Source organism: Phallusia mammillata, chromosome 4 (genome assembly GCF_965637545.1).
Source record: "Phallusia mammillata chromosome 4, kaPhaMamm4.hap1.1, whole genome shotgun sequence".
Lineage (NCBI taxonomy): Eukaryota > Metazoa > Chordata > Ascidiacea > Phlebobranchia > Ascidiidae > Phallusia > Phallusia mammillata.
Genome location: NC_137255.1, coordinates 12,698,965 through 12,724,439, shown reverse-complemented (window position 1 = coordinate 12,724,439; position 25,475 = coordinate 12,698,965). Strand labels below are relative to the sequence as shown.

General features: G+C 35.7%; 1 protein-coding gene across 1 annotated transcript in view; it reads left to right on the top strand.

Annotated features, from left to right (window-relative positions):
• Positions 1-7,301: 7,301 nt before the first annotated feature.
• The window catches only part of LOC145225478 (inositol 1,4,5-trisphosphate-gated calcium channel ITPR1-like), a 33,284-nt gene continuing 15,110 nt past the window's right edge, over positions 7,302-25,475 (top strand). The window contains exons 1-32 of the mRNA XM_080092187.1: positions 7,302-7,881; positions 7,942-8,012; positions 8,207-8,322; positions 8,444-8,553; positions 8,635-8,770; positions 8,969-9,132; positions 9,431-9,596; positions 9,759-9,854; positions 11,271-11,392; positions 12,353-12,509; positions 12,745-12,905; positions 12,966-13,125; positions 13,358-13,498; positions 13,566-13,738; positions 15,335-15,454; positions 15,524-15,655; positions 15,721-15,868; positions 16,297-16,400; positions 16,485-16,620; positions 16,856-17,006; positions 17,388-17,587; positions 17,660-17,792; positions 18,042-18,271; positions 19,273-19,476; positions 21,496-21,594; positions 21,664-21,780; positions 23,567-23,707; positions 23,794-23,893; positions 23,962-24,092; positions 24,464-24,638; positions 24,879-24,955; positions 25,036-25,191. Coding sequence (XP_079948313.1) covers positions 7,787-7,881; positions 7,942-8,012; positions 8,207-8,322; positions 8,444-8,553; positions 8,635-8,770; positions 8,969-9,132; positions 9,431-9,596; positions 9,759-9,854; positions 11,271-11,392; positions 12,353-12,509; positions 12,745-12,905; positions 12,966-13,125; positions 13,358-13,498; positions 13,566-13,738; positions 15,335-15,454; positions 15,524-15,655; positions 15,721-15,868; positions 16,297-16,400; positions 16,485-16,620; positions 16,856-17,006; positions 17,388-17,587; positions 17,660-17,792; positions 18,042-18,271; positions 19,273-19,476; positions 21,496-21,594; positions 21,664-21,780; positions 23,567-23,707; positions 23,794-23,893; positions 23,962-24,092; positions 24,464-24,638; positions 24,879-24,955; positions 25,036-25,191 — 4,422 coding nt within the window. The 5' untranslated portion in view covers positions 7,302-7,786. The remainder of the gene's footprint in view (positions 7,882-7,941; positions 8,013-8,206; positions 8,323-8,443; positions 8,554-8,634; positions 8,771-8,968; positions 9,133-9,430; positions 9,597-9,758; positions 9,855-11,270; positions 11,393-12,352; positions 12,510-12,744; positions 12,906-12,965; positions 13,126-13,357; positions 13,499-13,565; positions 13,739-15,334; positions 15,455-15,523; positions 15,656-15,720; positions 15,869-16,296; positions 16,401-16,484; positions 16,621-16,855; positions 17,007-17,387; positions 17,588-17,659; positions 17,793-18,041; positions 18,272-19,272; positions 19,477-21,495; positions 21,595-21,663; positions 21,781-23,566; positions 23,708-23,793; positions 23,894-23,961; positions 24,093-24,463; positions 24,639-24,878; positions 24,956-25,035; positions 25,192-25,475) is intronic.

The following is a 25,475-nucleotide window of genomic DNA, read 5'->3' as shown; positions in this document are numbered from 1 at the left end:
GCTATCCCGAAAAGCCTTCCAGAATCTTAAGTGAGGTCAGATTGTTCAACTGTGACGAAAAGATAGTCCATTTTTTCACTAACAATTTAACAAAACGGTCATTGTTTGCGCATAATTTTATCTGTGACGTAATAAACTTAGTTTTGAATCATTGCCAAAGTGATCCTACAAAACTAGATAAAATGTGTTTTGTATGTTGTGCCAATATACTTTCGCAAAGAGTAAGTTAACGTTTAGTGCCTGATACAAGCTTTTGTTTTGCTGACATACATTCAGCTTGAACAAATGTGTTTATGTTGGACCGCGATTAGTTACAACCAAAATTGGCTAAGACATGTTGCATTTGCATTACTGACAGAAGTGTCCGGACCTCTTTGATTTTTACCTTTTGTATCTGGACCTAAGGCAAAACTAATTGAGTAGCCCTGCGCTAGAGCGTCTGTACAGTAATATAAGCGCTTAAAAGCGAATACTTGGTCTTGACACGTAAGCCTACTGCATTCGCTTACTTTAAACCTAGCAATAAGTACAACGCTAAATGCCAGCGAAAGAAAGTTTTTGCATAGAGCAGCAACTTCGTTACGTTAAAATTAAGCAAAATAACTTCGCATCGCACAGTAAATAAATTGCTGCTGCTGTTCGGTTCAAGTCAACTGAACAGGTTATCCGTTAAAAAAATCCGTTTTGTTGCTGGGTCCAAGAGTCCAAGTCAAGTGAGGTTTTATGGTGTGACAAGTCGAGTATTTTCACAGCTGAGACTCGAGTCTTTTCACAGCTGAGTCAAGTCAATAAGTCTTTGAAAAAGGTATAACTCGACTCTCCCCATCGCTGCTTATTGCTACACCATTCCATGATTGCATACAGAAAATGTTCGCACGAAGCATTTTCCTTGCTTCTATGTTTTGTACACTTATTCTTCGACAAACCCCAGCGCCCCAATGAACTGTTTGCGACATATTGACTATTTCGATCCCACATGGGGTCTCGACCCCTGGTTTGGGAACTCTTGAACTAAAGTTGGTGTTAAAACATTTAAGTTAGTTTTAATGTTATTTTACTCCGAAAAAACTGATTCCGTTTCCACTCCTGCTTCTAGAAAAGCCCAAAATCAGACTCCGACTCTTGATAATACTCAGGTGTAACAAACATTTGTTATTTTAAAGTCCGGACCAAGAGCCGCGGATCGCGAAACTCCACGTACTCCACTTGGTCGTGTGTGTTGTGTATATACACGGACAGTCGCTACAGGAACAGTTGTTCGAAGACAAAACATTCCTTCTATGAGCTTGTGGTTTCTGTCATATTGCAATTGCACGCTCGGGGACCTCAAGTAAAATAGAACCAGATAAGTAGCTTTCCTATATGTTTCCTTATTATACACAATACTTACCGATTTACTATACACACCAATTGGCCTACTATTATGATTATTTTTACAAGCAAAAACGAATAGGTCCCCACACACGTGTTTATGCCAATTCGGTACGGTAAAAAGGTGTGATGATTGTTACATTCGTAACTTTCTTAAGGACAAACTAGTAAAATTTAAGCCTCAACCCAAACAAAAGGTTTTTCCACATTTTACATTATATTGTCATATTTATAAAGTTATAAGGCAAGTTTCAAAAAGTTTTAACTTTTTTTTCTGGAAAGCCAGACAGTATTACAGACACTGTCAAATTGGGAAGACATTTTGCAGTAAAGGTGAATTATTCAATTAACCCTTATGAACTCACTGTACGAAAACGCGCCACATACGACGAGATGAAAAGTAAGACAATGTCCGGTTCGGTGTAGGTCTTACTCGTATGCAAGCACACAATAATCGTAGTAAGAGAAGCCGCTAAACATTTACACTACGTCTAGTAGCGTCTAAACTAGTGTAAACTTGGGCCACCTTTCATGCGTTTTTCGGTGCTTATACTGCAATGTAGCGATGTGTTAATCGAGGTACATCTTGATAGAATAACACATGTGCGAATGCGTCGCATAAGACGAGAGTCAACGAAAGAAGGCAATATGTCTGGTTCGCTTCAGTATGCAAGAACACGATAATCGTAGTAAAAGAGGGCGCTACACTGTGGTCTAGGCTGGAGGGATATCTTCATGTTTTTATTCCCTGTGCTACAGTATTATGTCAATGCACTTAATTGCAATGTTCAAATACTGAAGACACAAAAAAGACAAATTATACATAAGCGCGAGCCAGACAGCAGACAAAATAAAACGAATAAAGCTACGCAGGTTTGAGCGCGCTCCCTGCGCTTAGTGTAAACAGGCCTTTAATTACTCTCACTCATTAATGCCAAGTAACACTTTAGCAATTTGTGACGCTAAACTAATATCGAAAAAACGACCGTCAGCGAAAGCAGTGACTTTGGCGAGAACGGTCAGATTGAAGGTCAAATGCATATACAGTCAATCAATAAGAAAATTAAAATATTGTTATAAAAACACCAACAGCCCTTATATTTTCTGTTTTAACAAGAAAATAATGAAAGTAAAATAAGCTCTGCGCCTTCTGCTGATTAAAAAAATTGCCCCTGCTCCGGACAGACCCTGGCGAAAATTGGCAAACGCCTTTTGTTATAATGTGTGTTTATTATTGCGTAGATGTATATTTATTATGTAAAAATTGCCCAGAATTTGACGATAAACGATTATACTTGTACGTTTTCCATGATGAGATGTAACTGCTGAAGCCTTTTTTGATATTTCAACATCACAAAGTTTACATAAGCTATATTGCTACCAGGCAAGGGCGTCCGCAGGTTTTCGGTTAGGGGGGATCAAGGTGGGTTCACTCTGCCCTTTCGGTGGCTAGCGTATTCTCCTCTCCTAAGAGGGCCCATGTGCAAATTATGTGTGCTCTTTCGGCAGCCTATTCATCGTGGCACAACTGGCGCATTCATCAGTGCTCCATGTTTAAAGTATAATGATTTCCATAACTCTGCTCGAAACCACCTAGTGCTTGGAATTGTCATGCTCAGGAGGACGCTAACGAGTTCATCAACAAAGTGAAATATCCGGAACGTCGCGTTGATGGTTTATTGGATAATGATTTTATAGATTTTATTTGAACTGTGAATAATCCTTCTTCAGATTTCTGTGAGATAAAGCCAGTGCCCGCACTAGTAATGTGGTTCTGAGAGTATAGGAGCTCAAGTTGTCAAATTTTGCGATTACGGGTAGCTCGTAGGTATCTTCGTAAATTAATAGAGGGTGGGATACTCCCGAAAAGGGTGATGATCACAATCGGAGAGCTTGACCAGCCAGTCATCACTCGTATCACTTTTACTCCTCCCCCTTTCAGAAAATTGCCTATTTTTGCATGTTCTCGCTTTTTCATTTTTCATCCAACAATTTTCCAGGGGGGGTCGGCTGACCCCATTTGCCCCTATGTGCGGACGCCCTTGCTACCAGGCATAATATCAAGTTTGTAGAGCTCTTCTGGCAAATGTAATGTTATTCCGACGTTTCGACGTCCTATACAGGTCGTCTTCATCAGCAGGGTAAATAACACTGAATGCGACTGTGTTATTTACCCTGATGATAACGACCTGTATAGGACGTCGAAACGTCGGAATAAAATTACATTTGCCAGAAGAGCTCTACAAACTTGATTACAAAGTTACCTTAGCTTAGTGTACAAAAAGCAAAAAGCTCCCATTCGGGATTCGCTGTTTTAGCGTGATCACAATAGCGAAGAATTTTCAAAGTTTGTCGCACCTTTGTCCTCTATTTTTGTCACATTATTTGTTTTCTTTCACCAGGCTACCAAATGTTAAATGTGTTACATTTTTATCTTCATTATGGCTTTAAGTTTGCGTCGGCCGTCGGTGCCAACCTTCAAATGAATTACGGATCTTTCGGGAGTTTACAAAACGACTTTGCTTTAATTCCCCTTTGAATGTTCTGGATCCTCCTCTACGAAGTAATGCCCCATTGTTTTCAAAAAAGAGGGCGATAGTTTGCGCATAATCGTAATATTATCTTGTCAACAAATTTGTACTAGCTGCGTTGGAATTGCGTGTAACGGATCCTATAGGCATAGGCGCCGAGTTTTACAAAACTGAAGGTGGCGGACTTAAAGTATGACGTCATTTTATGTGACGTCACTAATGCGTGCAACCACATCAGCTCAACTAAAAGCCCAACTAACGTACAATACAATGCAACGTTTGTCAAAATCATTAAAAAAAGATGTTTTGAATAATATTGATTTGGAACACTTTGCTGTCACGTTTATGATTGGTTTAGCAGCGTTTAAAAAATGTTTGTTTCGTTGTTGTTGCAACAACTTGCTCTGTTTCACATAAAAAAAACATTTATCACAGCACAATCGAATTGTACACAATAATGGCCAAACAGGTTGCAGTTTTTTGTTGCTTAGCAACAATTGTGTGTTTGGCGTCATAAACAAGGCACTAACCCAAACAGGTTGCAGTGTTTTGTTCCTTGTTCGCCAGCACACTTGTTAAAAAGCAAAATCGTTCCTAATTTTTCTCAGATTTTACGATGTCCCGTAAGAAACCGCTGCAAACAAACCAAAATATCCACGGTGGCCGCCACCGTGCTTCACAAACGCAAGGTGGCGGCGCCACCCCGCCACCGCCTATGCCTATAGGTATACGTGCTGTAGTAACAATGAAATTAGGTTTTAACTGTTAGATGAAGCTTTCGTGTTGCTGGGTGAATCTAACTGCTCACATCTGCTCAAAAGGCAAGAACTTGTGTACAAAATAACAATCTCATAGAGGGCGATTTCGCTAAAAAGGTTTAAGACCCTGCTTTGATTGATACTTGTTTGTTTAATAAGCGATGCTGCTCACAGCGATGAAAAGATGGTGTGGTACGTAATTATATTTAAAATGCGCGTTTACAAATGTTGTATTCAGTAACCTCATTTAGAAATAGGCAGGATAGTACATGTTGCACCGAATCGACTAATTTAGGTTCGGACTAAAGTAGGGTTGCCATATTTTATGATACACAATCCCTGACAAAATTTATCTCAGTTGAGTTAACCCAGTTTTTCTCCAACATTTTCGTTATTTTTTCGTTATATTAACGGTCCCTTTGCCATTATTTCGAGGGCTCGCGGTCCGCAAGCCTGAATGTGTATTTCAGAAAAACGAAAGTTGATTGCAGGATTTTAGCTAGTTATGCAAAATTGCGCATAACAATGATCCAAATCTAACACCACAGACAAGACAAAAGCATCACAATTGTGCGCGAACAATTATATTTTTGTTGGTTGTCATGCAATAAAGCCTATTGTTTAGCAATGGAGGCGGTCGATCCTTACTTTTACTTTGATTTAAACTTATTCAGTTGCACAATCTGACGCCAAATAAGAATATAGAATTACTTCCACTTTTTCGCAGTCCCCGCAAAATACCCCAGAAAGGACCGCGGATTCCAGTTTGACAACCGCTGCGTTAACCATTTTTTGCGATCCAAACACTTCTATTCCGGAATAAATTTGGAATATTCGGAAGTCACACGGACGGCGACACGAGAAAACGTTAGATACGGTGCTCTGATCCTTGTCAATTAACTTTCTGTGTGGGCTTCCGTTTAGTTAAGTTTATTAGGCAAAGCTCACTACTCTTACTATCCTTGAAACAATAAGCACATATATCAGGGGTCTCCAACCTTTACCACTCTAAAACTATTTTTACAAAGAAAAAAACTAACAACGGGAGCCACAAAGACCTTTTTAAATTTGAAATAAAATGCCACTGAAAAAACGTTTTTATGTCTCACGACATTCGACGTTTCGTTGTTAGTTAGTTCCTTGCACATTAGGTACAGTGTACCTACCTGGTACACAGTTAAAGCAAATGAAATTTCTCACGTTCCACGTAGCATCGAATGCTGTGTTTTCTTGAAACGCGGATTTTTATTTGTGTATTTAACGCGTACTGTTAGACAACTAGTAACAAACAGGTAGAAAGAAACAGTAACTTTGTGCGTTAACTAGCGCGCCGCCAGTTACCTCTTTTCGCCGCCAGTTTACCTCTACGTTTCATGGCATAGACGCGGTAGCTAACTACTAGAAACTTTCTCCGTTGGTACATTAATTTCATAGTACATATATATTTCTTAAATTCCTGACTTTTAAGTACATTTTAACATTTCTCCCTGACACAGATTTTAACACTAAATTCCCTGACATGTCAGGGAAAATCCTGACGTATGGCAACCCTACACTTAAGCCGAGAATTCGGCCGAGAGTGACGAATCGTATGTGACGTCACCCAATATCGTAGGCCGACGCTTTGAAACAGAAAAAAGGAAAAGCGAAAATCCACATTAAAGTCAGAAAGGAAGAGGCGGGAAAGAGGAAATGTCATACATTTCTAAAAGAAAGAAAATGATTTGAGATGTATTAAAGGAGTTGATAAATTTCTCGTCTTTTCAGTTTTTTGTGTATTTCGACGCATACTTATTCAGGCAGATGGAAAATTTCAATCTTTTGCCGTTTTTCTGGAATTGATCTCAACCTTTTTTGGAAATGCACAACATTTCCTTTTTCCCGTGTGTTTTGTTTTTTCCTGCAATGTTGCATTGTTATTGCCCCATGCAAATAAACGTCAGTTGCAGTAGAACTCGACTATCTCGTGCTCTGCTCTCATCCAGACTGTGACCGAGCCAGGCGAAAGTGCGGCTGCTGTATCAGCCTCAGCAGTAGCGGATACCTCTTTCGCGGAAGCAGCCAGGGTAACTACTGTAACAGTTTAACAGTGCATTCTGTCATATGTGTCAAAACCTAAATACATCTAAACAGTGTTTTTTCATCACAATGGTTTTCTCTTACGTTTTTTTTTAAGTTGACAAAATCACCGTAACAAATAAGTTTTAGCTTGCCAGTTGCCACCTAGGCAGATCTTTAATGTTGCTGCATTCACGTTTAAAGGGCATGTAATTAGAAAAAAATTGGTTGGGTTCATAGCACTTGGATATTTTTTTAGGACTTACATGCTGGGTCCAATTTTTGTTCTACTGTGTGCTTGCATGCAACTATGCAACATTAGAAACCCTTTTGTATCTTTTAGGAATTTGTGAACAGATTTAATTTGTGCAACAATGAATTCTTCATTTTCTTGTTCATTGCAAAGTGCAAAGAAGCTGGTGGATGAACTGCGATACCACAAAAGCATTGATAGGATTCCGGTGTCAAATGCAGCTTCACAGCTGTTAAATTATGTCATGGAAAACCAGGGACGGGATTTTCTTCTGGTTAAACCACCTGACAATCCTTTCAAACCAAAGAGTTCCTGCATGTTCTTGTGACAACAACTTTAACAAGTTAATGAACTTGAAAAAAACTGTGCTAAAATGGTGCTAATCTTTTTTACCGCGCGAGTAATGTGTTTTTTAATGATTTGGTATTTGTGTTGTTTTATTCATGTAACAACGTCACCTATTGCACAAATGCCATAATACACATAGTACATTTTTTGCTAAACTGATGCCTTATATTGTACTAAATTTATTCATTACTGGTACAACTGATATCATATATTGTCAATGTTGCACTAACTAGTATATATCTATGTGTAAGGACCTGATGATTCATGTGAATTTGTGACTGTTGTCATGTTTCAATGTCTCAATGGGTATTTTTTTTATTCTTCCCAATATGTGTAAACAGCAAACATTTGTTTTCATTTTTAGGTCTAATTTGGGCAAATCAGGGCACACCCTCAAATACTAAAATGACATTATTTAAAAGACAAATTTAATTTAATTAACATTTATGTAAATAGTCATCGTCAAAATGACATCAAGTTTTTTACACATTGGGGATGTTATTTCCCTTTATGCAGAAGGATCTGGTTCGGATTCTGTTTGTGGATTTATTTCAACACTGGGGTAAGATTTTTTTACTAGTATTGCCCAAATCGGGGTAGCTATGTTTCATGTATGTTGCAGGCTAGTGGACGACAGATGTGTTGTACAACCAGATGCAGGAAATCTTCAAACACCCCCTAAAAAGTTCAGAGGTAAATGTGTATTTGGGTTTTGTACTTAAGGTCATCTTGCAGGAGATTTGGAAAGTTCATGTGGTATTTTCCATGTCTGAATGTAATCATTTTAGTACACCGAAGTATTGTATCTCAACTTCAAAACACATTTGTTTTACACTGTTGTATGATCTGTAATAATGTGTCTGGCAAATAGTTGTTTTGTATTTCAGATTGTTTGTTTAAGATTTGTCCGATGAATCGGTACAATGCTCAAAAACAATTTTGGAAAACTCTGAAGTCTGGTACAACTCGTATAGCTGATGCAGTTATTATGAAACGTCTGCAGGTAAAAGACTAAAAAGCAAGCTAATGTCACTTGATATTATTAATGAATAGTTACTAATGCAAATATACATCTACATTCAATACTTTAACAAACATAACACTTTTTTGTTCTTCTGTTTTAGGAGTCCGCAAGTGTTGAAAAAGAGCAGAATGAAAGGGAAAATCGAAAGCTGTTGGGACAAGTTGTCAAATATGGCAGTGTGGTGCAACTACTACATTTGAAATCAAATAAGTAAGACATGTGTTTTGAAGATGTATGTCAAGCATAAATTGCAGATAAATTTGCAAACACACAATTTGTTAATGCGTGTAGGTATCTGACAGTCAACAAACGCTTGCCTGCTTTACTGGAGAAAAATGCAATGCGTGTTTCCCTTGATCCTGATGGAAACGAAGGATCTTGGTTTTACATTCAGTTATTTTACAAGTTACGATCCACTGGGGACAATGTATGTAGTACAATATTTTTTTTCCTTTTATGTGTACAATATAACAAGCAAACATACAAAATACACTTTACTGTAAAATGTATTTTGTCACAAATTTGGATATAGTCAGTTTTTTTGAAACCATTAAAATATAATAGCTGCCAATAACTGATCTACATGTTTTACAAAATACTTTCAGCAACTATTTGTTTAACATAGGTTGTGATTGGTGACAAAGTTGTGATCATGCCTGTTAATGCTGGCCAACCACTTCATGCTAGCAAATGTGAACTTGCTGATAACCCTGGTTGCAAGGAAGTTAACTCTGTTAGTTGTAACACAAGTTGGAAAATTGTTCTTTTCATGTCTTGGGAAGATGATCGGTGGGATTACTATTTATTTTGTAATATTAAGTAATGCAAACCTCTTTAAGGCTATTGGTCATAAATTACTTGTTTCATTCAATTTGGTAAACTATCACTCTGTATTTGCAATGCTAGACCTAACGCAAATAAACAAATTAAAAGTTATGTAAACAGAGTCCCTGTGCGAGTGTCCTAAGGCTGAAGTGTGTGGACAAAAATAATTTCACTTATTTGCAAAATTAAATTGAAACTAAATTACTCATGAAGTGAACTCTTTTTGTATCTGGTGTGAAAGTTTGTTTTTACATTTTAATAGAACTGATGCTCTGAAGGGTGGAGATGTTGTGCGCTTGTTTCATGCTGAGCAAGAAAAATTTTTAACTTGTGATGAATATCGAAAAAATCTTCATGTATTTTTGCGCACAACTGGTAGAATGTCAGCTACCTCTGCTACAAGCTCCAAAGCCCTGTGGGAAATTGAGGCATGTAGTTTTTGAAAATAACAAGCTGAAATGTGGTTTAAATATAACTTTTGTGTTAAAAACTGTATTTTTCGTCTGTAAACTTGTAACAGTTTCCGAACTTTCAACTCATTTTTTGTCAGTACCTGCACAAGTTTTAAATCTGAAGTTGTCCACATTCAGGTTGTACAGAAGGACCCTTGTCAGGGTGGTGCTGGACATTGGAACAATTTGTTTCGTTTCAAACATTTGGCTTCTGGAAACTACCTTGCAGCAAAGGTATATATTAGCTGTTATTGTTTTTCATCTATTTATGTGTCTGAGTGTGAGAGACAAGGAAACTGCATGTATTTGTGAAGATTTGTAAAAAGATATTTTTGCATTATTTCACTGTCACAGTGTAGTATGTTTGATTGGTGTTGTATTGATCCATAGATTGTTGGCTAATGCATTCATTACTCAGGAGACATTTAGAGAATGTAGTTCTGGTGTATTCTACCTTGCACTATCCCTCCTGTCCCAGTTGGTATTATATATTCCCAAAGGTGGTTTTGGAAACTAATAAGTTGAAAATAATTGGCTCTCCAAAAACTTAGTTCTCTGCCATAATAGGATGATACAGACTGGGATCCAAAAAACAGCGTAGATGTTTACACTGATTCTACTGGCTCTTATTCTCCATCTGGTGGCTTGTCATCTCCCTCGCCACGCAATTACATTCCCAGCAGTTCACGTTCCTTTTCAGGCTCTAGTCAGGTTTGCACATCACAAATGCACACAATAACACATTGTCCATCATTAACAAGCTCAACTGCAGTTGCATGTTTCATTATGTTTGACAGAAACATAAATGTCTACATTGGAACACACCATAACCTAGTGAATATTTTTTTAGTCATTTTAGGAAAAGCAGCAAAGAGGTGTGGGACTGAAAATCAGTCAAATTATCACAGTTGGGGACAAGTGGCATATTATTTTTAATCTTTCGATTCTGAATTTCATTTATAAAAAGCTTTAACAATATATAGCAACCTTAAATCATCATAAGGTTTTCTGTCCCAACTATTTGCAGTAAGTATGAAAATAGTGGCACTTCAGCAAAAGTACTTTGGTTTGTTTAAGGTGTTTTGCGACATTGATTGTTTGAACACACTGTTTAGCAACAAAATATCACATTTAATCATTATGCTTTTAAAGAATTCATTATTTCATCATTTTATTTTTTTTGACTAAGTGAGTAGTCAAAAAATCTGTTTGTGACACAAACATTGTGTAGAAGAGGCTCAGTTCATGTAGGTTTTATTATTTGCTGGCCACAATATTTTGTGACTCATTGTGTAACACAGAGGAAGTGAAAAGCGATTGATTTGACGCTGTTTGCCTAAATAAGCCTGCTATGCACTGTGGTGTACTTGACTACAGCATGATACATGTTATATGAACCTATGTATGTAGCTTAGTTTAACCATCTGTGCATGGTTTGTACCAACAACAACTCTGTTGTTGCTACCAAAGGTTTTTTTTATGTTTTTTGTTGCAAAATATACACTTTTTTAAAATCAGTTTTAAAAACCAGTATACTTTACATTGTGCTCACAAAAATGCTTGAACAGAATATTACTTTAGGTCATGCATTATAAAAGTGCATGAAGCGATGGAGGTAAAACCAGACTTACAATATTTTTATTGTTTTAGGTTGGGGACAGTGACAATGGTGGAAGTTCGGAAAGGGATGCTTCCCGTGCAGCAAGAACAAAAGGACCTCCAGGAGGAATGTCATATTGTCTTGTTGCAACACCAGATCCGAGTAGTGTTAGGTCAGTATTTTTGAACAATCATTTACACAGACGTCAACAAAACATGGAAATCCTGTTTTAATGTCAAAACTGGGTCAAATAACAGTAGGGTTTCAATTCTTATGTCATAAAAGTGCAATAAATCATTCACAGGCCAAGAAAACATCTTCAATTTATGGCAAGTCACTGTGATGGGTCAACTTAATAAACAATGTCCAAATTGCATAAAGTTATTAACATACTTCAACACACTAATGTACTTATTAGAAACTTGATATAGCATGTGACTGCACATTTAGTCCGATGATTGTCGGCCAGTTGTTTGAAAGCTTTATCTATTTCTGATTTGATGTGGGTTTGCAATTTTGAATGTACCAGGGGACTGTGTTGTATAGCAGTAGGATGAAGTTAATTGTTAAAATACTGTTACTTGTTTGTTGATGCATTACCCAGTTTAATTTGTAATAATAAGACATTGAACATTGATAGTAATTGAATAAAATATGTCATTCATAAAAGGCTTTATGTATTGAAGTTGATGGAGTAGGAATGACCTAATATAATTACTCTAAAAAGTTAAAACAAACAACAATACATTACAATTAATGTCATTGCCATGTTTGTGTAATGGTATCACTTAGCAGACATACATTAATTCATTAAACCGCAATGATTGCATCTGTACCCTGTTAACCCATTTCAATGTACTAATTAGCTGCTGTTTTCTTTTAACTATTACATTTATTTTAACTACTGCAATCTAATGCTAGACTCTAATGACAAAATTATAACTATTTATTTTTGGTGCAGTTTACATATGGTTCTATTATTACAAATCTTGACACATTAACTAACCTTGTACAACACCAAAAAAGTCTCCATGATGGATTTATGTAACGATTTGACTGCTTGTCACATTCTTCCCATACTTAACACACTTACACTTGCCTGGATGTCATGTAACACGTTTCTGTTTGTTAGTTCAATCTTCGAGTTGGATCCAACTTCCCTTACCAAATCTGATGCATTGGTCCCTTCCAATTCCTATGTGAGATTAAAGCACTTGTGCACTGATACTTGGGTTCACTCAACAGCTATTCCTATTGACAAGGAGGAAGATCGACCTGTTATGCTAAAGGTTTATTTTTGTTGCTTAGTTGCCTATTTAGGTGATACAAAACATAAAAAATCCAACAAATTACAAACAAGTGTGTAACTATGTTTTTGTTGAATTTTTACACTTAAGCTTATGTATAATCAATTTGAAAATTGAACTTTTCCAAATAATCACTGGAGGTTACTAAAAAGATATCAGGCAATAACCATAATAATGTTACATCATGATTTTTGATGTTTTTTTCACATTAATTAAGATTGGAACTTGCAAATACAAAGAAGACAAGGAAGCATTTGCAATTGTCAACGTAAATGTAGAAGAAGTCAGGGACTTGGATTTTGCAAATGATGCCAGTAAGGTTTTGGGTGATTGCTCAAAAAACATGGAAGTTAAAAAGTTTAATGTCAATGAACGAAGGTTAGTATTTGTTTCAATTACTTTAAGCAAATCGACAAAAAACTAAAAGGTTTTTCACAGGTTTGTCATCAAATTACTGGAAGATCTAATATTCTTTGTTGCTCGGCAACCGCGTGGTGCAATGGATGCACTTGATGTCATGATCACTGATCCTGACAGAGAACGGCAAAAGTTGCTTCGAGAACAAAACATTTTGAAGCAAGTTTTTAAAATTCTTCAGGTGATCCACAATTTGTTGATCTGAGATATATTTATGTAAAAGCATCGAGCCAATAAATCATAAGCTGAGATATATTTGTCAGTGACATAAATAACATGTTGGAAAGTTTATGAAATTAGCACCTGATAAACATCTAAAAGTCAAGGGCTTGTCCAAATGTTAAAATGATATTGTTTAAATATTTGCTTTTTTGTACATAACTCCAAGCCAACACAAGTGTCTACATTTTTAGACACCATTTAAGGATTTTGGTGATGGAGCTCTTCTTCATTTGGAGAAATTGCGCGATAAGAAAAATGTTCACTTCCAACACATGTTAAAATTGTGCTACAGACTTTTAAGACACTCCACACAGGATTACAGAAAGAACCAGGTATCAAAAAACAAAGGTTTTTTTGTGAAAAGCATATTTTAAACCAGTTTTTGATGCATCATTCTAGGAATATATTGCAAAGTCATTCGGATTAATGCAACAGCAAATTGGCCATGACATTTTGGCTGAAGACACAATCACTGCACTATTGCACAACAATAGGAAGCTACTGGAACAACATATCACTGGCACAGAAATAGAAACTTTTGTGGCTCTTGTGAGAAAAAATCGAGAACCTAGGTTTGTTTATGCCTTCAATAGAAATTCTTTTCAAGCTGTCCAAAGGTTGTTCACCTGTGCCCTGTTAATTATGGGTCCCCTTCCCTAAAGGGGACACGTATTGTTTTTGTCCGTATTTTTTTTTCTGTCTAACGCTGGTTTGTGAGACGCATTTGGTCAAGAAAGAGTGCTTTAAATTTATTCAAATTTACAGAGATGTTAGTTAATAATCCAAATTTGATCCTCCTGAAGTGTGACCCCAATTGACCCAGCGGTTCACCCACGGGCCCCAAAAACGTAACTTTTTTAAAACGGTTGTCTGACTAAAGAACAGCATCTTGGAGTTTTATGCTTTGTTGTTTGGTGCAATGTAGGGTTTTTTTAAAGAATTTTGTATCTTTTTTACGGATTTACCCATTTTTCACCCTTTAAACCCTGAAATAATCGGTTTTAGTTTTAGGCCAGAAATACAAGCCCTATGGTGCAGAAATATTTAAAAAATTTAACAATTGTTTAAGCAGAGTATTCGTTTAGTATTGAAAATTTTTCCAGCTACCTTTACTACCCATAATATGTGTACGCTATCAGTCAGATATAAGTCCCAAGGGAGGAATTCACTGGTTCACGATTAAGGCGGCAGAGCGGGAGTGCTCAGCTTGACGTCCGGACAGACGTTTTACGAGACAGTCATTTGGGTGATTAGAAATCAGCTGTTTTTTTGTGCAGCAATGCTATGTCGTTTTATGGACTTATCATGTGCATTTTCTGTTTTGGCGAAGGTTTTACACCTAAGACGTAATTTAAACTCGATAAACGTACATCGGTTTCGTTTATGTCAGGCAAAACGTCGTTGATCAACATAAATATGAAAAAATAAACTTAACTCTTTCTAACGCCGCGATAAATGGTCTTTAAATTCTCATTGTCAGCTTGGCCGTTGCATAACAACGGGTCACTAAACATGAACTTGTAGGCATTACAGCACAGTTAAGAATTTTTGGTCATAACGTATCTTCTTTATTTTTGACAAATCAATTCAAGAATCAGTACTTAAGTCATGTATAAATTAGGCTAAACGGTGTTGTTGAACACTAAGGTTAAAAAACAGTGTCAAAAGGTTATTAAACGGTCGTTTTTGCGAAACAAAGTTAAGTGAAAAACAAGTTGTTATGCATACCTTTGTAGCAAACGACTTTTTTTATAATTTTTTTATAAATTTTTTTTTTTTTATTATATATAATGTCTAATATAACAGTTAAGGCTTTCTAGGAAAATGTGTGTTGTGATGCAAAAAAAAATACGGACAAAAACTAAATGCTTTGTAAAGTTAAGTTAATGCTTTGTGAAAAATTTGTCCTTGAGAATCTAAAAATAACCGCAACATTTGTTTACCGTAAATCTGCATAAACACGCGTGTGGGGACCCATTCGTTTTTGCTTGCAAAAACAATCATATATGTAGATGAAATTGTGTATAGTATAGTAAATTGGTAAATATCGTATAGAATATATAAATGGAAGTATATCAGAAAGCCACTTTTCTAGTTGATGTGTTACAAATATATATAAGAAAATCTTAAAATAAAAACAAACAAACTATTTTAAAGTCTGTTTTTAGGTTTCTAGATTATCTGGCTGATCTGTGTGTCACAAACAAGCAAGCAATTCCGAAAACCCAGGAACTAATTTGTAGAAATATTCTTGCTGACAAAAACAAAGACATTCTCATCGAAACAATGTAAGCAACATGTGTCTGCTTCATGTTACCTTTGGAACTTGTAGTTTCATTTCCAACTGGTTTGTGCAGACTGGTTGTTGATGTTGATGAGGGGGAGACAGTTGTTTTAAAGTATGGTGATGGAAAAGTGGTGGAGAGAGGAATTAGAGATTTGGCTTCTTCCAAGGAAACAGAAGATAGAAGATGGTTGAAATATTATCGGTAAGTTGTTTATTGAATCAATACAGCAATGTTTGTGTTGATATTGTGATCATTTTTGTGTCTAGGCATCAACTGGATTTGTTCAGCAAAATGTGCCTGGACCGACAATATTTAGCCATCAATCCAATTTCAGGGGAACTTACTATTCCAATAATTCTCAAATGTATGGCAGACACACAACTTCCTTATGACCTGCGTGCTTCCTTTGTGCAGGTTTGACTTTTGTAGGGTTTTGATTTTTCTGCACAGTCGATTAGTTAGTACACATTATTTTAATTAAGCGATGAATATTTTGTACATTTTACACCAGCATTTAAACTGTACGATAATTTGTTTTGGTATTAAATCATTTTTAATGCAGATCACATAACTTCATTGTTTAAAGATGATTTACATTGGTGCTATCAAATAATTAATTTGTGCTTTTTTGTGTTATGATTGGTTGATGAATAAGTAGCAGACATAGTAGTGCTGATTTTTGGTCAGCGGTGATATCATCACTCCTTTTGTTGTGTACACTTTATATCAAAATTGTTGACCTGTTCAAAAACAATCAGCCAAAGGAAGCACCACATCACTTCCCATGGGCCTTTTCATCATTAAACTTAAATAAGTCAATAAGTTGTTTTGATTGATTTTAGTTGATGTTGCATATGCATGTAGACAGAGATCCACAGGAATCTGTCATACCTGTCCAGTATGCACGACTTTGGTCTGAAATTTCAAATCAAATTACAATTAATGGGTAAGAAATTCTACCATTCTTGAAATTTTACCAAGTTTTACCATTTTTATTTTGTGGATAATTGAACTACATTTTTATTTTTAGATACGATAATGCAGAAAGTCGACGAGACTGTGCAAAATTTGTTCCAACTATGCAATTTGTTGAAGAATATCTCAATGGGTTTGTCAACAATGCCTGGATTTTCAAAAACCGGGAAGAAAACAAGTTGACATATGAGGTGTGTATTTCTTTTGTAAAAATGGATTTAAAAACATTTGCTTAAATTAAACAGTGATAAGTTATAGTCTATTTTTTCTGTCTTAATGCTGCAAGGCTGATTCCAAGGATCAATGCAAGTTTAGTTTTCATGTGAGTATTTATTGATCTATCTCATGTTCCTTTTACAGCAGCAATAGAACAATCCTTGATTCACATAATTGCAGCATTATGATGTCATGTTATATATGTTACAGGTGGTAAACTTGGCAAGACATCTCATATACTTTGGCTTCTACAGTTTTGCTGATCTGTTAAGTCTCACACGAACTCTGCTTCAAATTCTTGATTGTATCAATGGTGTGTCAGCAAATAATGTCTTCGGCCAAGGACGAATGATGCAAAACAGTACGTCTCACATTTTAAACTCGAATAAAAAAAATTTTGGTTCAAATAAGAAATAAATAAAAAAGATGTAAGGGTTTCAAAATTCATCTCCAGTTCGTTGCAATAGTGATCCAGTTTTAGTTGATGTGAACAGAGCAGCAAATAATCTCCTGGCTTACTTTCTCCATTGAGTTGGAAAGTTTTGGTGTTACAAGCTTTGTCGACCAGTTTTTTACTGCCTGGATCTTTATCATAAACTGGTATCATGTCTCTAAACATTAGTTAAAATATCGACCCATAAATACTTTTTGTATGGAACATGTCAGTGTAACAAACAGGTTTCAAGGACTTGACAAGCCTGTTATCTGCATATGAATTGCGTAACAAAAGTGTTTTTTGCAGATCCTGATTCTATTAGCCGGGGTGTTGGTAGTATTGCTGTGATGGTTAGTACCTTGGCTATGGGAAGTTCCCTCGACCAACAAGCAACCAATAGAGGGGACTCATCATCAAACAGTTCAATGGCCCCAGCATCACTCAGTGCTAACTCACATGATGAACATGTCTTGGAGACTAAATTGAAGATTATTGAAATTTTGCATGTAAGTGTTTGCCCCAGAAGTAGTTTTTTTTGTTTTTCTGAATTTTTTTCAAATGTTTTTTTTGTGTTACAGTTTATTTTGGATGTCAGGCTTGACTACAGAATTTCAAGTCTTTTATCTATCTTCAAAAGAGAGTTTGATGAAAACAAAGCAGAAAGAAATGAAGCAAACGAGAGAAACAACAATATGACAAACCAAGGACAAAGTATATTTTGCTTCATATTTAATAAAAATTTACAGCAACTTTAGATTTTTTAAAACATTTGTGGTGTTAATGTTATCCCTCAAGTAAAAACTCAATGATGTTTTTAGTGGTTTGTATCATACACTGAACATTAAATGGAGGCTTGTCCCAAATACCTTATTAGAACCTAAACATTTAAGGTTTATGTGTTTGTTTTTGTTAATGCAATTCCTTTCAATATTACTTTAAACAGACAGTGACATTTTATAGATCCTCCACCATTGATCAACTTAAGCATTATATCAGCAAAAGCTGAAGGCATATTTGATGGTTCGTTGGAAAGCAGTGGTTTGGATTTGGATGATGATGGTGGTCGAATGTTTCTCAGAGTTTTACTTCACCTGGTCATGCATGACTACCCACCTTTAGTGTCTGGTGCTTTACAACTGTTGTTTCGACATTTTAGTCAAAGACAGGAGGTGCTACAGGCTTTCAAAAATGTAAGTCAAAGTGAACTAATAGAATTGCTATTTAGAAACAATCTACATCGCTAAATAAAACTCACACATGGTATGCGTACTAGCACAGCAACATCAGAATAAAGTCACATTATAGACAACCGCACCACAAACAAATTACTGCCTAATCGTTATCAGCCACTGGTCAAACTCTGGACAGTTATTGTTCTTTGCTGACTTTTAATGTACAAGTTGTATTAAACCAGTGGTTCTGAACCTGTTTCTGATCAAGCACTGTTGATGGTCATGTATTGTCACTGTCTACTACCGTCTTTGTGAAGGCAAATCATAGAAAGCTGCAACAACTTCTAAACAGCTTAATGATGGACAGATCACAATAGTCTTGAAATTTGTAATGTTGATGATACAGACAGCTGAACAAAACTTTACAAGGACAAAGCAAAAACTGTTCTCACATTTTTTTGTAAAAGGGACCAGAAGATGTATCACTTTAAAAGTTTTTAGGTAGAGAGAGATGTGTGGGCCGAACTTCTTTCCTACCAAGGTCTGAAATCCATGCACTGAGCGCATAAAAACTATGAAACAAATGCCTTGTTGAAATCATACAAAAATATACTTCATAAACTTTAATTTGAATGAAAACCTTTATTCTAACTGCACAGCAATATTAATTTCCTATGTTAGGAGTTCCTTTAAACCCTGCCTTGGTCTTTGGATAAAAAGCTTTGGCATCATGATTATTACAGGTTTACGATTTGACTGTCTTGCTGAAACTCCTTAGAGTTTTGGCTGCATATTCAATATAAACCTGTATTTTTTAGGCTGGTATGGTGCATCTATTTTAGTGTATTAGAAAGATTTTGGTGGTGTGTTTGATCACTTTTTTGTTGGTTCTGGAATTATAAAGTAGACTTACGTATGTTTTCGTCAGGAATCACCTTGTTATGTCGCAATTTTACAAACTACAAAAAAACATCATTTGCATTGTTTGCCGTCTGTTTGAATGTTCGCAACTATTTTAGGTGCAGCTGCTTGTCACAAAGGATGAACATGAAAATTACAAGGGAATCAAATCCAATCTTGACCAACTTAGACTGCTTGTGGAAAAAAGCGAATTGTGGGTGCTAAAAGGAAAATCATCCAGCTCACAAACATCACATGAGCCTGCATCACGGGATGCACGGAGGGAAGATTCAACTAGCAGCTCTGTATCCAGCATGCCTGCGGTAAGTAGCAGAAATTCAGCTTATTGCTTAATTAAGGTTTTTTTGGTTAAACCATATTGCAAGGATGGTCAATCTACACTTAAAATGCCAACACTGCCGCAGTGCCAAGTTGCCCACACAATCCAAAGTATTGTACAACAAAAGTTTAAAGAAATCATTATTCAAAAGCATGAAAATGTCACTCTAAATAAGCTTCTATTGTCACACAAAGCACTGAAAGGCAAATATGTTTGAGTGGCTCTTGATAAAAGTAATTATACAAGTTTGGCTAACCTTTATTGCGTGTCAAATTTGAATGCTGGTGCTAATATTATATTAGATACTTGTTTACCTGTGTAAATAAGCTTATTGATTTAGTCTTCTTAAACCCTTTTTTAAATTTACCAGATATTGTTTTCTAAACGCACATTTGGCCTATAATGGCCGTTTCTTATTTCCAGCATATGACCGAAAATTTTCACTTTTTTATTATTATTTATTAATGAATAATGTTGAGTATTTTATTATTAATGAATAATGATCTTTCCTCGTGTTTAGTTTTTTCTGTAATTTTGTCTTGCTGAAAATATTCCTCAAACATACTGGTTATGTTTTCACTTATTTGCCTACTGTTTTGAGCTTATTTTATGGCATGTAAATACCTTGCTTAAGCCCAATTCTTTGGTGATGTTTTGTTTACAAACTTCGTATGCTTGCCATTTGCAATGATGCAGGGTGATATTTGCATTTTGCCTCCCCGCCTGCATCGCTCCAGACTTAGTCAGCAAGCAAGTGTAAGTAACTGTCATGAAAATTCAAAAAAAAAACCAATATTTGAAATTATTTGGAACTTGACCTAGTTTTCACTGCATGAAAAACAATTTGTGCTTGGAACAACAGCATTTTGCCTGTATGAATCAATTGCTTGTAGTTTATGTGTAATGTACAGTTTTGTTCTTTGCATTGGAAATTGAGAAAACTTCATCCAGATTTTGTTTCACAACTTTACAATGTGATCTGTCATGAAATCAAACAAACTGTAATTTCCCTAATTTTTACACAAGCTTTAAATCAGGGGTCTCCAAACAGTCTATGCGGCCTACACAAGTGTCAAATAAATTGTTGGTAGGCTTTCTTGAACTTAAACGTTCCCCATCCCTAAGCTAAACCTATACAGCAAAAGTGAGCAAACTTTTTGCATGTGTGGGCCAAAAAAGTAGAGATATTGCGGGGGGGCGGGCCACAACTATGCTCATGCTGTCATGCAATAATAAAATAGTGTAACTCAACTTTAATTTGTATATATTTGTTCTAAATGAATATGTACAATATAAAGTAAACTACAGTACTGGCTTCCTCCAAGCAAGTTTACGTTTAAACAGCTTTGCTTAGGATACTAACAATCATGCACACTCTCACAGTTTCAAACACAACTTTATCACATTGTTTTAAGGCAAGCTCACATACACCCAACAATTTTGCGTTTGTACGTAACAAGTAATAACAAAAGGCTTTGTTCGGTACAAATGCAAAACTTACTGTTACATACTGTGTTGCAAGGCTGCCCACCCTTGCTATACAATAATCCCAAAACTCAACAGATTCTGAAGTTTACTTGATGATCAGACTTGGTTTGCATTATTTTATCATAATAATTATTGTACATTTAATGTATCACAAAGGTTTAATTTGTAATTTTTAATGTAGTGATATTGATGGGTGTGGGTCTGGGTAAACGTTTCATTAATTTTCCTTTGTTGAACACTCGATGTGAGTAAAACCAAAGAAAACTTGGTCATATTTGCCAAGAAATTATATATTTTTTCATTTGCTTAGAACGCTGCGGGCCACAGAAAATTGCCTCCAGATGTGGCCCGCAGGCCGCACATTGGAGACTCCTGCTGTGAATTGTCTCATTTCATGTGTTTACTTGTGAATTTCCTGACTCTAATACCATATGTCATATTCATGTTTAAATATTTTGATAATAAGCATCATCTAGTTCTTTGTGTTGAGTTTTACCCAAACTTTTTGTTACAGTTTCCCAGTCGAGATGAAAGTATTGATTCTGGTGTGGCTGATACTCACAAGCCAGTCATATCATCGTCATCCTTCAAAAACTACAACACAATAAATAAAGTATAAATAATTGTTGTTTATGTGTGACTGGAAGATAATTTTTTTTAATGGGTGCATGTTTATTTTTAGATACTAAAAAAGCTCACAGAACTTTGTGTGTCTGGAGAAAATGAGCTTCCATGCAAGGAACAACAACGTTTACTGCGAAACATGGATGCTCACAGTGCAGTACTTGATTTACTGCAGGTAACTTTAACACAAGTAACTAAGCATCCTTCTTACACAGATTTTCATTGACTTTGCCATAACAGGAAAATTGGTGAATGACTATATTATACATACTAATGTTACTCTGTTTATTATGGGTCCCCTTCCCTGAAGGAGACACATATTGTTTTTGTCCAGATTTTTTTTTCTTTTTTCCGTCTAACGCTGGTTGTGTCCAGTGTTTGGCCAAGAAAGAGTGCTTCAAATTTAATCAAATTTACACAGATGTTAGTTGTTGATCCAAATTTGATCTTTCTGAAGTTTGACCTGAAATGACCCAGCGGTTCACCCACAGTTCCCCAAAACGTAAACTTTTAAAACGGCTGTACTTACTAAAGTACATGGTCTAGGAGTTTCTTGCTTTGTTTGTTTGTGCAATGTAAGGTATTCCAAAGAATATTGTAACTTTTGATGAGATTCACCCATTTTTCACCCCTAAACCTCGAAATATTCGGTTTTAGCTTTCCCATTCCTTCAGGTCTGAAATACAAAATTTTAAACAATTGTTTGTGGTGGGTTACTTGTTTAGTATTTAATATTTTGGCTCAATCGACCAAATGGTTACCTTTGCAGCCCATAATATGTGTACACTGGAAGGACCAAGGGAGTAATTCACTGGTTTGTAATTGTGGCAATTTAATGTATAATGGGAGATTGCTGCTTGATGCATGAATGGACATTTTACGGGGCAGTCTTTTTGATGATAAAACATCAGTGCAATAATGCTATGTAGTTTTATTAATGATATTTCAGTTTCATACATATCAGGCAACCATTGTTGATTAACATGAATGTAAAAACTGGACGCTTTCCAAAGATGCAATAAAGAGTCATTAAATGGTCATTGTTAGTTTTGCCACCGTGCGACGAAAAGTCCTAAACTTGTAGGTAGTGCAGAACACAGTCGAGAATGATTTTTGGTCACAATCTAGCTACTTATTTATGTACTCCAGAAACAATTGGTGAGTTATGTGTAAATTAAGAGAAACATTATTGTTGAACACTAGGAACTGCATGCTATTGAAAACTGTGTCAAAAGGCCATTAAACGGTCATTCGGCGATTACACAGCGATCTTCAGCGGCCACTGAACAACAATTTGTTATCAATACCTTTGCTGCAAAATATCTTTCTATTTTGTCAGTGTCTGTAATACTGTCTAGGTTTTCTAGGAAAAGTTTTAACTGTTTCAAAACTGGCCTTGCACAGCTTTTTCGAGGTTAAACCTAGAGATTCAATTCTCAGATTGGGAGTATTTTTATGTTTTTTTACTACCTTTATAAATATAAGACAATATAATGTAAATTCGATATGGACAAAACTTTTGAAGTTTGCGTTGATGTACTAATTTGTACTTTCTACTAATTTGTACTTCTAAAAAAGAACATAAAAATATAAAATTTAAAAACCTTTTGACCATGACTTCTTTGCATGAACACAAAAAAAGTTGATTGTTACAATGTTTGATTTCTTGATATTTTCTATCCAGCTCATTTCAGTGAAACAGTACATGTGGACTGCAAATCATTAGTCCTGACAACATGTTTCCACAATAAATGCAATGTTAAATTTCTACAGGAGCAATGTCAAAAATGTTTTTACCCATAGAGCATGTGTATACACTCACAAGAAACCTGTATCACAGTTTGATGCTTTATTGATTGACTCATTTGGTTAATTTAGGTAGACTGGTTATCTGATAATTGCTGCTTATTATCAAACTAACTACAATACAAATATGTTTATTGTGTGCAAAAATTACCCAGATATCTTATGAAAGAAACAGCGACAGCCAAATGCATTCCATTATGAAGCGTGCTCACAAATTTCTGCAAGTGTTCTGCAAAGGAAATCACCAGAATCAAGTTCTTCTGCACAAAAATCTCAACCTTTTTATGACTCCAGGGGTATGAAAAGATATCTGTAAACTCCTTCTGCCAATCGAACATTTCCTGCTTACAAAATATATCTAAATGTTGTGTTTTGATTTCAGATACTTGAAGCTCAAACCATGCAAGCAATCTTCCAGGACAATGTGGCTTTGTGCAATGAAGTCACGCATGCAGTAATTCAACATTTTGTTCACTGTATCGGTTGGTCCTTTTACTTAATTAATCTTGTGTCTTGAGTCAGTCATTAACACTAGCTTACATTTGAACAGAAAGCCATGGTAGGAGGACAGAATATCTGAAGTTTTTGCAGGCTATCATTAAGTCAGAGGGCAAAGGTCACAACCGAAGATGTCAAGATATGGTGATGGCTGAGTTGGTAAACACACAAGCTGGTGAAGAGGTATTAATTATAGCCACCCTTCCCCATAAATAAACTTTTGAATAATGTTTGACATTTTACCAAACTTATGTATTTGTTACTTATGGATCCCTAAACTTGGCTATTGTGTAAATAGATATGTGGTAAAAGCTCTTTATGATGTTTTTGCTTAAATGTGTTCATCGAATCACATCAAAACCAATGTAACTCTGGTTAAATGTCAGTATATTACATAACGGGTAATCACATAAGAGTTCTTGGCAAATTGGGTTTAAGATTAAAAGCATTTGTCTGTACAAACAAAAATAAGCGGATGATTTTTGGATTGCCAATGTTTCCTTTAGGTTGAAAACTGTCATATTTTCAGCCCTCAGTTTTGTACTCTTTTCCAGGTCTTGTTGTTTTACAATGACCAAGCGTCATTTAAGCTTTTGGTTGAGTTAATGAAGGAACATGCAAGAAGAAGTCGTCTTCAAGAAGAACTTGACTCTTCTTTCCACAAAGGAGACATGGATGATGATGAACTTAGTCCATTGTTGTATCACATTGAACTTGTTCAGCTTCTGGGTATAAAACTACATAAAAATATTTATAACTGAACAACATTAGAATTGCATAAACATTTGAATTCAATTTACAAACTAAATCCACATTTAAAATAAATAATGCTAAATGTTTGCATAAAATGCCAATATATACCAAATGTTAATGAATATGAGATATTTTGTGAATATCTAATAAACACATTTTATTAGACAATTTTGAATGTTTTATTGTTGTTATTTTAACTTAATATGGTTGTTTCAGCATACTGCACAGAAGGAAAAAATGTCTACACAGAAATTAAATGCCACAGCCTTCTTCCGCTTGATGATATCAGACAGGTCAACAAAAACAGTTTATGCAACACCCATGTTACAAAGCAATTTTATGCTTCAACCATATATTGTTTCATGTATTGTAGGTGGTAACACATGAGGCCTGCACACCAGAAGTGAAAAATGCATATGTCAATTTTCTCAATCATTGTTATGTGGATACAGAGGTTGAAATGAAGGAAATTTATTCATCATCGCATATTTGGGAACTCTTTGAATATTTTATGATCGACATGAAAAAGGTTATTGTGTGGCTTTATTTTAAACAACTTATAACATTTGCTTTACGCTCATTTTTTCAATGCCTTCAAAATGCCTGCCTAAAGTAACGATAATTTGAGCAAAAGACATGTAAATATTTGTGATTTTGTTAGCACTCGCTTTTGGTTTGGTGGGAGAACAAAGTTAAATTAGAGTAGCTATTAGTTCAGGGGCGGGCAACTTCTCCAGTCGGCGGGCCTGATATGGGAAAATGAAATACTTGGCGGACCGGATTCCTGAATTGCTACATTAATCGCGTATTTAT